Below are 14,957 nucleotides of genomic sequence, written 5' to 3' on the forward strand. Positions count from 1 at the left end.
CTCTGTGACATTTTTTACATCAAAATTCACTTCTGCGATCAAATAAATCGTATTTTATTTCACATCGTCAATAAGTTAAATGACATTCATAGTTTTAATAATAGACTTCTATAACACACTGAATTTATTACTTAATTTCTCTTCAATACTTCATTCAGAAAGAAACATTGCATATTTGAACTAAATAGAAGTGATGGCAAGTTTATAAAAAAGAGTGAACAACTGTCCTACATTGATTGTGATAATTATCTGAAAAGCCATAAATTGGCACACATCGCATCAGCCTCAGACGCTTTTTTCATATCAGCACCTCCTACCAGTGGAATCAGGTTGAAAAATCTGAAGGTATTATCTGGACCTATTTCCAGATTGAACTTGGACCTTCAGGTTAGCGAGCATGCGTCTAGCTCACTGAGCCACTGCTGCTGTCTGAGGGATGTAAAAGCAACTTACTTTACAAACAAATGACGAAAGATCAAATATAACTCTATTACAAAATATAGGAGAAAGTTAAAACAGACATGACTGGCAAATAAAATCAAATTAATAAACCTATCAAGGGAGATATAAAATAGTACAATATTATAGAGTATTTGAACTGTTGTCATCTATTTACTGATATCAACTGATGTTGTGCTGTAATAATCTGAGGTTTAGGTCTGGATTAACTGGGAAAAACAAAGGATCATAGTTTGATGTGTTAAAGGTGGCGTCTCAAGTAAAATCACTTGTCAATTCATACAACATTCTACCTAAAGGGTCTATCTCACTGGTTTGGAGACAAGTAGGTGACCAGTTGGCGTCTCGAGTCTGTGGGAGTTGCGTGGAGACTAATTTTGTCTATGTGATAAGTCTATAAGGTCTCTGAGGCCTGTTAGAGACTGAGGAGACATTGCAGCGACGTCTATTTGCATATTTGTTCGGTCAAAAACAAAATTTCTTGATATTTTAATAATCTAAATCCAAAATTGAAGAAAGAAACAAAAAGGTAGGAAATTGGTTTTAAAGGATTGGTGATGAGTAAACATAGAAATCTTTTTATTGAACAAAGAAAAGTAACACATGGTTAGTTAGTTACTCACAGTCACTGTTTCAATCAGAGAAAGATAGCCTTAAAGATTTGAGAAATCAGAAAACAAACAACTTCGATCACGATCACTTCATTCTTCTTTCTAATAGGGTAATTAAAACTTTGACCTTTTACAGGTTGTAGGTTAGTTCTGAGTGTGTGATGAATTGTGAGTCAAAAAACAGGTACTTTTGTACACATATGACAAGTATTTATAAAAGTATGTATTTGTATGTAAATATTTAGGACTAGTGGCCATTTCTTGGAGTGTTAAAGGGAAATTTTTTATATGTATCGGGGACACTAAAATTAATTGTTTGATGAAGTTGCAAAGGCCTTATGTCATAAAGCATATTTTGAGATTAGTGACGTCATCAAACAATTTTAGTGGAATTGTAGGAACCACAGGCATCTGATTTAAAATTGGAATGGTGCAAATTGATGCTACCGGTTTAGAAATTTAGAAAACCTCTTTACAATCCCTTTAAGGATTAGATATGGACTCCTAATACCCTTTATAAAGCTGCATCATTATTTTTATTGTGCTGTCATAGAGCCATGTCATTTAGCTGAAATGTAAGCTTATAGGACACACAAAGAAAAATCCTACAAAGCAAAGATAATGGTCACGATTGATGTCATGTAAAACTTTTCTGATTTAGACAGAAAAGCAAACAAAAAGGTAGAAATTCTTTATCTTCGAAGAAATAGTTTACGTTTTAAACTATAATCATATTGACCATGCATACTGTAGAGATTGTGTGTTTGTGCTATGATCTTTTTTGTGTGTTTCTGATTTGAAGTGTTGTATTTATATGAAATAAAAACTCACCTTCTGGAGTATGTTGAAAAGCATTTTCTTTTATAGATTCTAATGTTTCATAGCCCCATCTTTTATCAAACTCTTCCTTTCCACCATCTAGTCTCAATCTAGGGTAGGTCTGGTATCTTATCTGGTTGGCAGACTGAAATATACATAAATATATATTGTTACATAAAAAATGCAACTAGTTGGTGGTTCTCTTGTAATATGGATTGACATATGATAGTCAAATCTGTAATGCAATATGATTATTGGTTCCATGTCTGTACACTCGTATCAGTTTTGCTTTCTGTTATTTACCATAATGAGTGACTAGCACTGTACAACTCTTTGAACTTGATATACTGATGACTTTTTGTACTAGTTAAGTAAGGTTTTGGAACAATGCTTAAAACTATAGTAAAATCTCTACCATATTGCCATAACATATTTAATTCTGTGGGACAACATCATGATTATTAAAGGGAAGCAACTTTCAATATGATTTTGATGTTAGATTCTGTTACATCAAAGGACAAAATTTTGGGGTTTTGAACATAGTTTTGCACCACTCTATGCACAAATATCTTAAAAGTTATCATTTTTATTTGATAAATAACTTGAAATTTAAGCATACAATGAAATCTGAAAAGAGTAATGGCTTACATGTAATCAATAAAGGCAGACATATAAATGTGTTTTTAAATTTTTAAACTGCAGGATAATAGTATTATATAATTTTATAGTGCTAAGGTATCAATATATACACTAACCTCCTCACTGTCATGGCATGATAAAGATGAAATATCAGTCAATAAAACCATATATTTGGCTTCCCAATTGGGTGTAGGTTGGTTTCCATCACTAAATAATCTATACTCTAAATGACTGTCTAGATCTGAAATATATATATTAAGATATTTAAATCATACCTTGTGATCAAATTGGAATAGATAAAAAGAAACTAAACTAAAAGAATTGTCAGCTTTGTACAAATTTTCAACAAGTTTTCAATTCTTTATATCTTGCCATTCAAAGAATAGATATTATAAATATTTTAGATGAAATTGTAGGTCTTATAAGCAACTGTCACTTTTTTTCAACAGAATTATATCTTGTTTATTAAATCCAGGTGACTACCATAAACTAATTTAATCTTCTACAAGAAGAGCTCCACAGATAAGTGTGCTGAGGACTGTTTCTCTTCACACTAAACTTGAATAACCAATCTCAGACCACCGATCTAGACTAAAACAGAATGCTAGTGTAAAAGACCCTAAAGAGGCTCATATTCTATAAGTGATTTTATGATCACAGAATTTTTCAAGATATGCATTTCAGACTACATTGTGACCTATATTATGCAGTTACAAATATCAAAGTACCTAAAATCATATTTAAACCATATAACCTTCAAAGTGAAATAAAATCATGATAAATCAGAACTGCCCCAGGTCTAAGAAAAATAATTATCTATTTCTAACCTAAATGTTTTAGTCTATTTATGTTATATCAACTTGTAAAACAAGAAATAACTAACTGTCAGAGAAAATTTGATTGAAAACAGATTCATGTCCATCAAATTCTTACATCAAATATAACCGGATACATCCTGACAATAATTCAATAAACCAATCATAGAATTGGTTCACTTACTCAAATGATAAAAGCATTAAAATCTTGATATCTTCAACTATGTCAAATTTCATCAAAGTTAGTGAAGGTGGGGACATCTTTCATAGAGATGAAAAACAATTTTCCAGACAAAATAACTAGAAGTCTAGAGCTATACCAGGTTAGAGCCAGAAACAAATATCATAAAAATAAATCAGCTTCTGTTTTCTACATAGTTTCAATTTTAAAACATTTCTTTATTTTGCATAAAATAAAACCAATTTCAGATGTAAATTATTTTTAAAGTATAATTTTGAAAATATCTGAAAACTTCTGTAAATTAATGTAATACAGGTGAAATACAGACAAGTGGTTCTCAAGGTATAAAGAAGGTTAACTGCCTATTAAACTGTGTAAACAAAGACTTAAAGTAAGGTGGAAATAAGTGTTGTATTTAACCCATACATCTTTAAAACTGACAAGAGCTAAACTGAGAAATAATTTAGGAAACAATCTATATGTATACATTTGATGACAGATGAGAGGATAAAAAAACCTAAAATGTGCAAGAATCTTTAAGATATATAACAGCCCTATTTTACTGTGTAAATATAGAATAAGAAGCAAGGTGAAGCTGTATTCACCTATTTCTAAGCTTGGTATTATTTATTAAACAATTCAACATCTACTTTAAACCTTTATCAAGACCCTCTCTTTTATAATAAGTACATAAGGTTTCCGGTTTGTCTGGCCCTGTGTTATAATAAGGTCTATTAATTTGTTGGTAAAAATATATCAAAGTATAATCAGCAAGTCAATAAAATTATCATCTTCAGATTTTGAAATAATATGAGAATTTTGACCTCCTCAGAATTTAACTCCTGTTATTGACTATCCAGTGATGTAAGTCAGGAAAATGCAATATCTGTCTGCTTTTATACTTGATGACTACAGATGTTGACATGAGATCATTGTATAGGAAAATGTTTCAAAAAATGTCTTGGAATTAAAAGAACACATACAAAGTAACAAATCATTAAGCCATCAAATATCAACAAGTATCATGAGAACAACATAGCAGGACAGATATGATTTCCTAGCTAGGGTTGGCCATGAATTCATTACCTAGGAATGTTTTAAAATAGTCCAGGATGTGAAAAGTTAAAGAGAAGAGCCAGGTTTAAAGGAACACAGGTGTTTATTTTCAGGGTGTTTACAAACTTTGTTTATTCAGTTTAATCGGTCACCATCTCTTTTATTTTAACTTTCCCAATTATTTTCATCTAATTTATGGCTTTTCTTTGTTATAAAACATGGTTGCCATAATCATTCATTCACAAATTGGTGAATTAATTCAAAGTTTCTTTACTTAATTCTTTTCATTGATGAAATATATATTATTTTGTATTTAACTGCCACTTTTTAGTCAGGGTAGATGATTTAAGGAAGATTTCTTGTTAAATTTCATCATGAACAAATCTACAACGACTAAAATCACAGCTGGGTATTTTGGAGCTTTCAAAGCATAATGACTAGCAAAAGCTATAATAACCATATCAACAGCCTATGTGTTATATATTTTTTTAGAATTTTATACCACATAATAACAACAAAACACATGATGTGAATAGAGCAGCTGGATACAGAATTGTAGATAAAGATATAGTAGATACAGTAATATCAGAGTCACTGGACCTTATAACACATTATTCATACCTAATTAAAATATGATAGTGCTAAATTATGTCATGATGTCCTACAACAATTTATTCTATTTGAGAGAGCATTAAGATAAATGTCACAATGTCCTTAATTAGTCCTTGATTAGCACATCTAGATACTTCTGAATCTAACACAAGTTTGTGTTGAAGTATAATGGTAACGTTTGCCAAAGAAGGCAGTAGCCTAGGTCACAAGAAGAGAACATGTATAAGATGTAAGACATAACATGTTTCATTAAATCAGTAAAGGTAAAGTAGTAGTGTCAATAATCTAATCAATAAACGGTGGCTTCAAAAATGGAAAAGAGTATTTTCTATATTTTGAATTGATGTATTTATTTCATAAACTCAGCTCAGAGTTTTAATCATTGTATTATTTTCCTCAAGAAATCATTAAGAAAAGATTATAGCCCAGTCCCTCAGATATCACAGATTTTAATATTGAATGTGAATGTTTTAATTCAATAGATATTAGAGAATAAACCAAGTAATACCCTGGATACATCGTGAATATTGAGAAATTAATTGGTGTTTACTATCTGATCAATCATAAGATTATTGGAGTGAACAATATTAACTCTAGAAATCAATTATTGACTAAATATCACATTGTTGTATTAATTTCTTCCTTTCAACATAATACTATTCTAATACCGAATCAGACACAGGGTGCAGATTGTCTGTATGACTGATTTTAGTGATTTCTCAGTTTTCCATTTTCTTAATGTTGTAGGCCTTAACAGAAGATAAAACTACTATATCACAAAGACAATCAGAAAGCATTCCACTGCACCCATAAAGAATTTCAGAACGGTGAGTCCAGTAGGTGGTAGCAATTCGATAACAGGCTATTTGAGGACAATATTTAAGAACACCTCAAATATATATTCACTATTCTGTGGAAAATGCAAAATTTTCATTTATCTAACATTAAGGATGTCTTTTTTTTATATATGGCAGTATCTCAAACGGGGATTATTCTGGATTTGTAGGCTTTGACGCAGTGGCATCTTGGCAGAGCAAGGGAGAGAGGAGGGTCCCTCACTTTCAAATTTCGTATCGCTTTACATGGAAAGAATGAAGAAGTTCATAGAAACTCCTATGTTAAGTAAAGCACTGGCCACATCACAAATAAAGAGATTGATAAAAAAATAGGATGCAGTTAACATAGTAGTTAGCTTTGCACATAAACAAATCTACCAGTAATCTAAAATAAATCTAATGAATACTAAAGTCTTTTGCCAAAAATTCTACAAGATAAGGGAGCATAGGTAGGTTCTGGAAAGATACAAATCTATAAAACTTATTTAAAGGGATTACAGTAGCCTATATAGGGCCTTATACTTATTTAATCAGCTATGATAAAAAGAGAAGTGGACTGAGTTTACTGCAGACCAGGTGTGAGCCCCTTTTGATAATTCTGTTACCCCTACTTGACCCTCACACCTTGTTTCATAATCCTGAAAACGACTGTTTCTTAAAATATACTGAAGCAAAAGTGGTTTGAGGGAATGTCAGTAGGATGTGATTAAAGGCGAAATTTTCAATTAAATGGCAGAACAAAGTTGTGTGCAACTATGTCAATAATGAAAGTTTGCTTCAAACTATTTGAGAACAGTTTTTTAAATATCTTTCTTCAAAATCATGACAAAAATCAAATAAAAAACAAAAACAATATGTGTATTATTTTCTAGCTAATGAGTCACTGAATAAGTTAACTGCTGTTTCACTGTTTTATTTCAATGTAACAAATATTCAATAAAATACATAGTCGTTTAATTACATTCACAATGACAAACACTGTGAGTCAATAAAACACAGTACAACACTCACCCCACACATTCAGCCAGCCTTCAATTCGACTTGCTAAATTCATCTTGAGACAAAACTTTCTCGATGCCATGCTTGTTATTACATAATTTCCATCACTGTCAACGCTTCAGGTATTCCATAAAAACTTAAAAATAAGTCGGGTATAGAAAATCACTGAAGCATAAAAATACACGCGACTTATCACTGTTTAAAATTCAGACATATTCACCGCTTCGATATGCGTATTAATTCATAATATCAACCACGCCAAATTTTCCTTTCTGAAGGATTTTCAATAATTCTGATTGCATCAAGATGATTTTAAATTCGGAAAACCTTAAAAAAGTTTTGATATCTGACGTACTCAATATATTGTTAAAGATTTGACAAAATAAACAGAACTATTCCATTTGCGGATGGACATTTAAAGGTGTTATGTTTTGGTTCTATTTTCTATTTTAGGCCTAAGGCCTACCTGTAAAAATCAGAGAGATCAAAGGGAAATTTTATTTAAACGAACAATAAAATAGATGCAAATTGGGATATTATGGATTTATATTTGTAATGTATGAAAATTGAGATGGATTTCATTTTGGAAATGTGAAATTTGAACTGGATTTGTAGGTAAACAGTAACACTGAACCAAAAGCAGATGTTATTCTCTTGGCAAAAGGTCTTCTGCTGATCATTGACGGCTTGTCACTTTTAATGAAAAAGTATCCCATGACCTTAGAGATGAAGATTATCAGAGAGTAAACAGTGAATTTTAATTACAGGCACGAAGTTAAATTATGTTTACAATTCTTGTGATGTCCATATTTAGTAACAATCAAAAACAAAAGAAAATATTGCAAATGGTTAGACCTATGATGTAATCTAAAGCTAGGGCCAAAATGAATTCATAGCTAGTCAATGGGAGGCAACTCTTTATTTGTACTAATACAACAGTTACGTTTTAAAAGAATTTGTAGAGCTTATAAAATAGCTGCATTGAATTTAAACTTTTTCATTCATGAAGCCTCGTTGGAAAACTTAATATCATTGGCATCGGGTCATCCTAATGAATCAAAATGCTAACCAAGAATCATCACCAAGGTAATACAAATTCTGATGCCTGTGCCTCCAGGAACCAGCCTCCATTAACCAACCTTCACCCCCATTATCAAGATATCAGTAACTATCACCAGTATAAAATATTCAACCTTCAGTCATACACTTCTTCTGAACTCTTTAGGACGATACTAAATAATATTGAGTATGAGTTATTTCTATAGCCAGGGCAACAATTCTTGATGGATTTTGACGAAACTTGGCATGAGTGTTTGTTATCAACCAAGGATAAACCCTATTGAAAATCAGAAAAATCAAAAAATATTTACTATGAGTTATTGCCCTTGTTATTGAAAACGCATTCAATTTTTAACTCTTAAACACTAAATAGCATGATTCTTGCTGGATTTTGACAAAACTTGGTTTTATTATTCAATCCTGCGCTGAAGATTGAATATTTGCCTTTTCACGAGCTAAAAATTGAACACGTTTTCAAGAACAAGGGCAATAACTCGTATTCGATATTAATCAGTATTGCCCCAAAGAGTTCAAAAGAAGTGTATGACAGAAGGTTGGATATTTCATACTGGTGATTGTTACTGTACTGCCAAATATTTTTATTCAAAATCAAAGCTGCCAGTGGGTGTATATTACATTGCCTGGCAAGCTATCTTTTAATTATTGCTGTGGAATTTTCCTGACATTTCTTGCCATATTTCATGAAAAGACTTAGTCTAAGAAGTTAATTTGAATATAAAATTAATATTTGCATTGAATATAATGGTTTAAAATTTGCAGAACTATCTTTGTCCAGTTGTAATTGTAATTTTTATACGCCCACACGTAAGATGGGCGTATATTGTAATCACCCCATCGGTCCGTCCGTTCACATTTGGCTTGTGCTCACTCTACAGGCTACAGTTCTTTATGGATTCTTTTGATTTTTATTTTGTATGTCAATGTTGTTATGAAGATGATCCCTATTGATTTTCGTGATGATCGGATAATTTTTCACCGAAATATCGTGTCTGACTTGACGTTTTACTCTATTAGCTATATTGTGCAACTCGTGCTCACTCTACAGGCTACAATTGTTTACAGATTCTTTTGATTTTTATTTTGTATGTCAATGTCATTATGAAGATGATCCCTATCGATTTTCGCGATGATCGGATAATATTTCACCGAAATATCGTGTCTGACTTGACATTTCACTCTATTAGCTATATTATGCAACCCTGTAGTCACTAAAGACTGTTTAATCATTTCTGACAGCTGCCAGTGGGCGTATGTTACCTTGCCTGGCAAGCTATCTTATTAGTTGTAGAAAATCATAATAAATTTCTTGGACCACTCAAAACAAAGTGTCCAATGAGCATAATTCTGGCACATCAGACAGCCACTTGTAAGGAAGTAACAAAACCTAAGAGGTGGAATAAAAAGCTTTATTTAAAATATACATCTATGAAAGTAAAAATAACAGCAAAGAGTAAATATTCTTAGACAAAATAACTGGTAGTTCCCTTATTTCATTATTACTTACTTTTACTTTGTTTCCATTCCTCAACTTCCGGGAATCTGATCATGGGACTTCTGTCCGCCATTTTGTGTTTGGATGCCATTGAAGTGTAATAAATATATAGTTGAAACATTACAGTAATTATTAAGTTTAACATGGTAGCAGAGCGAAATGAAAGAGAATGTCGGCAGGTAACAGAAATAGCTATAAGAATCCATCATATTTTGGACCTGATACGGTGTATGACACGTGGAAAAATGAGTTAGAAATATGGCGTCGGGTCACCGACCTGGACGCAGACAAGCAAGCATTGGCCATCACATTGTCGCTGACTGGAAGAGCGAGGGAGAGGGCTGTCCAAATACCAGCTGATTATTTGGATTCAGAACGTGGCGTTGATATTCTAATTGCCAAATTAGATGATGTTTTCAAGAAAGAAACGAAAGATGCCACATATGAGGCTTATTTAAGTTTTGAAAATTTTAGAAAGACAGACGACATGTCAATTGAAACCTACGTTATTGAATTTGAAAGACTGAATACCAGACTGGTTAGATACGGAATGGAGTTACCTGATGCTGTGTTGGCATTCAAGCTCCTTGACAATGCTTGTCTCTCCACACAGGAACGTCAAATGTCATTGACTGCTGCTGCAGATTTAACATATTCTGACATGAAATCAGCTTTAAAGCGGATATTTGGAGCCAAAATTCCAGATGTTCCTACATCTAGTGTGAAATTGGAAGTAAATGCAACAGCAAGCTCAAGACGGTTTATAAGAGGAAAATATCAGACTTCTGAGAGCAGAAATGATCAGACACTTGAAGATCCAGTTAAAGGAACTAACCCATTAAACAGATTTGGCAAGCGTTCAAGATGTGCTATTTGTCAGTCTACATACCATTGGGCGAAAGACTGTCAACATAAAAAGGAATCAGTCAATATTGCTACGAATAAAGATGAAGACACTGATGATTGGTGTAATATTACATTATTAGTTGACAACAAACAAAAATCTCAGTTACAGTTTGTGTTCGATGAAGAACAATTAGACATCTTTGTAGTGGAATCAAGTGGAGCAGGTGTATTAGATACAGCATGCACAAAAACAGTTTGTGGTTGTCAATGGTATAATGATTATTTATCAAGATTTCACCCAAATTTAGTGAAATTAATACAGACTTTTCCAAGTGATAGGACCTTCAGATTTGGTGATGGTGTCTCAGTGAGATCTTTGAAAATGGTAAAAATTCCAATTGTCATGGGAAGACAAAGGTGCATGTTGGAGGTTGAAGTTGTGGATACTAACATTCCTCTGTTATTGAGTAGATCATCCTTAAAGAAAGCAGATGCAAGTCTTGATTTAAAAAATGACAGTGCTACAATGTTTGGACATAATGTCAGGCTAGATTTCACAGCCAGTGGACATTACTGTGTTGATTTATTGCCTTGTGTTAATGATGAACAATTTCATGATGTTTTGTTTAATTTTGATGAATTAACTACTAAAGAGAAACAAAAGACATTAATTAAACTTCACAGACAGTTTGGTCATGCATCTTATGATCGACTTCATAAACTTTTAGTTGCATCAGGAATTTATGATAAGAAGTTGTTTGGAGTATTGGAAAGAATGATAGCTGACCCTGATCAATAATCATGGTTACAGTCCCTACCAGTCCCAATCTTCCTAGTGTGCTGCAAGATAGTTTACCAGCATTAGATGGATCTTCAACCAGTAGAACTGTTGCTGAACATTTGTCAACCCTTCACAAAGCTAGAACAGAATTTACTAGAGCAGAGTGTTCTGATCGGATCAGACGTGCTTTAAAAAGTAATGTTAGAACATTTAATGACACTGTTTTTAATTCTGGTGACAAGGTTTTTTATAAACGTCCAGATAGTGATAAATGGAAGGGCCCAGGTATCGTCATTGGCATCGATAGTTCTGTTGTTTTTGTACGCCATGGAGGAAGTTGTGTTCGAGTTCATAAAAGTAGAGTCATCAAACAGCATGAAAATGATACAGTGAGCAATGATCAAAATATTGATACTGAGGATGATGTTACAGTTGATAAGAAACTTGATAATGAGTCTGAAAATGAAACTTCATCTGACAATCAGGATAATGATGATCATCATGCAGTTCATAATGATAATCATCAACCTCTGAAACTTAAAGCTGGAATGTTGATGTCATTTAATGAAAAGGGTAGTCAGGTTACTAAAAAGGTTAGAATTATGAGTCGTGCCGGAAAAGCTACTGGAAAACATAAAGATTGGTATAACACAGAGATTTTGGAACCCGTGGGTGATAGTGGATCAAGAGCCTTTGATTTATCTGAAGTGGAAAATCTTAAAGAACTTGATAATTTAGATGATGAAAATGTTATGGTGCTGGATAATTTTTCTATACACAAGGCCAAGGAAAAGGAATTGCAAAATTGGAAAGATCATGATGTTTATAAAGAAACAGTAGATAAGGGACAAAAGTGTGTATCCACAAGGTGGATTGTTACAACAAAAGAAACATCTGATGGTTTTATTCCTAAGGCTCGTTTAGTAGCTCGTGGGTTTGAGGAAATAACTGATAATTTGTCTAAAGATTCACCCACCTGCTCTAAAGAGGCTTTTAGAATAACCTTAGCTATCATGGCTTTAAAAGGATGGACACCCAATTCAATGGATATAAAAACTGCATTCTTACAAGGACAATCTCTTAAACGAGATGTTTATATTAAGCCACCACCTGAAGCCAATTGTAATGGTATTTTATGGCATCTTCAAAAATGCGTTTATGGTTTGAGTGATGCTTCCTTGCATTGGTATCAAAAGGTTAAAAGTGTCATGAGCAATCTTGGTGCAAAAGTTTCAAAATCGGATCCTGCTGTATTTTATTGGCATGATGATAAAGGAAATTTGATGGGTATTTTAGCAAGCCATGTTGATGATTTTTTATGGGGTGGCACAAAACAATTTTATGATATTATATGTAAGATTCGAGATCTTTTATCTGTTGGCAAAAAAGAGAGGCTTTAAGATATTTAGGTATTGAGTTATTTTGTGAAAGTAATGATATCATTTTGCATCAAAAACAGTATGCTGAGAGTATTGTACCAATTAAAATTGATAAGATCAGAGCTATGCAAAAACAAGCAGATTTGTTAAAAGGTGAAATGGATTTATTAAGGTCTAAAATTGGTCAAATTTTATGGATAGCTAGACAAAGTAGACCTGACATTCTCTATGATGCATGTGTCTTAGCTTCCAATCTTAAATATGCTAAGGTCAGTGATATTCTGTATGCTAACAAGATAATTAAGAAAATTAAGTCAGATAATTTGATGTTAAAATTTAAACATTTAGGACATGGTCCAAAAGCATTAGTTGTATATTCAGATGCTTCTCTTGGAAATTTAAGCAATGGGGGTACTCAAGGTGGACATATCATTTTTCTAAAAGGAGACGGGGGAGAAATTTCTCCTATTTGTTGGTCATCTAAACGAATTAGAAGAATAGTACGTAGTACTCTGTCTGGAGAAGCATTAGCAATGTCTGATGGCATTGACAGAGCAGTATTCATCTCAAATATGTTTTTAGAATTAATTGGTGAAAAACTACCTTTAATCTGTGTAACTGATAATAAATCCTTGTATGATGCTATTCATTCAACTAAACCTGTTTCTGAAAAACGCATTCGTCCTGAAATATCAGGTATAAAAAAATGATAGATAATTATGTTGTAAAAGAAATCATTTGGTCTGAGACAAGTAAACAGTTAGCTGACTGTTTAACAAAGAAAGGGGCATCTTCATTATTATTGTTAAAAACTCTGGAGCAAGGGCATCTTGATTTGTAGTAATTAAAAACTTTGGCTTCTTAAAAATTTATGTTGTACAGTGATAAAAAACAACTAGTTTTATCTTTTTTTTTATTTTGCTTAATACAGTGGAGATTGTTAACCTCTGTTATTCATTTACTTAATGCAAACAAACCTTACTTTTACTTTGTTTCCATTCCTCAACTTCCGGGAATCTGATCATGGGACTTCTGTCCGCCATTTTGTGTTTGGATGCCATTGAAGTGTAATAAATATATAGTTGAAACATTAGAGTAATTATTAAGTTTAACACAAACACATGGATTTGAGGGCTCAAATTTCAACGGTGGGCTATGAACACTGTTTTTGATTAGCATAGCAAATAGAATTCATTTCTGAGACGAAGGTATGATTGGTGAAACAGAGGGAGAATCTGTCCCTTTAATAACATTCTTTAACAAGAATTATTATATAAAACTAGTAACGAAACAATTGACTTGGTATTTTCTTCCAAAATTTTGCTTTCACGGATCTATGTGGATGCTTTTTTCAGATTTAGTTTACTCAGTAGAAGGTGCTTATAATTTACTGCTACCTGATTTTTGCATTTCTTCTTTTAATGGATGTAAACTAAACTTGTATTAAAATTGATAAGGGTCTAGTAAAAGCCTAGTATTACTTGATGACTTTAAATACAGTTTTGTATAAATAGTTTACCACCTTCAAGGAAAAGTTTAAAAAGGAAATGCAATTAATATTTAATAATATTTCCTTTACACTTTCTTTTATTTTATTTAGTCTGTCCTTGTCCTAAAAATTTGGAAGACTACCCTTTTCTGTAACTACTGATTAAGCTATGTAATTCTCTTAAAATATAAAGCAATATTGCCATATTGATCATGATTATACTATTTTTTACATGGAGTCATAACATATATAATTGAGTAACAACCGTACAAGGAAAAGTTCATGACAGTATTCATACAAATAGGATTTTAGCTAATTGTACTGTCTTGGGCCATACTCATAATAGTACAATAATAAATATAACTTGACAGAGTCTCATTAAAAGCTTGCAATTTGTGCACCTATTGATTATAGTAAACCCAAACGTTTTTTTATATCTAGCTCATAATTAGCTCACAAGGCTTCTTTCAAGGGAGTTAATTCATGCATCATGTTTGAAAACTGATCATCTACAAATGTTAAGAGAGTATGTCACAGGCTTAAATATATTTGAATATTTCAAAAAGGATATATATTGGTACTACTAGAAATATAAGACAACCATTAATGATATAAGTAAAACATTACGATGTTGACCTTCCTTACAATATGTTTAAATTCAAACATACCTATTAATGAGAGATGTTTCATAAAATTTATAGAACTGGCATAAACACAATGGAATGGAATGGAATGAATAAAGTGCAGGAAATTACAAAATAGCACTAGATATACAACAGAATAAGGTTCAAATATATACAAGAATATATAAACTCTATAATATATTAATATGTGTAAAAACAAAGTAATTTAAAGACTTACAC

The 14,957-nt window shown here is 32.2% G+C and overlaps 2 protein-coding genes across 2 annotated transcripts; one reads left to right on the forward strand and one right to left on the reverse strand.

Moving 5' to 3' along the window:
• Positions 1–1,634: 1,634 nt before the first annotated feature.
• Positions 1,635–7,109, reverse strand: LOTGIDRAFT_158846 (hypothetical protein; the record flags this gene model as incomplete). The annotated part of the gene is made up of 4 exons (XM_009052269.1): positions 1,635–1,675; positions 1,902–2,034; positions 2,645–2,769; positions 7,040–7,109. The coding sequence occupies 4 exons, from the start codon at positions 7,107–7,109 to the stop codon at positions 1,635–1,637; spliced, it is 369 nt and encodes a 122-aa protein (XP_009050517.1).
• Positions 7,110–9,768: 2,659 nt separating this feature from the next.
• Positions 9,769–14,729, forward strand: LOTGIDRAFT_158847 (hypothetical protein; the record flags this gene model as incomplete). Its single annotated transcript, XM_009052270.1, has 3 exons — positions 9,769–11,137; positions 11,257–11,981; positions 14,682–14,729. 3 exons carry the CDS (start codon positions 9,769–9,771, stop codon positions 14,727–14,729), a joined length of 2,142 nt encoding a protein of 713 aa, XP_009050518.1.
• Positions 14,730–14,957: the final 228 nt, after the last annotated feature.

The sequence above is a fragment of the Lottia gigantea genome (assembly GCF_000327385.1).
Source record: "Lottia gigantea unplaced genomic scaffold LOTGIsca_18, whole genome shotgun sequence".
Lineage (NCBI taxonomy): Eukaryota > Metazoa > Mollusca > Gastropoda > Lottiidae > Lottia > Lottia gigantea.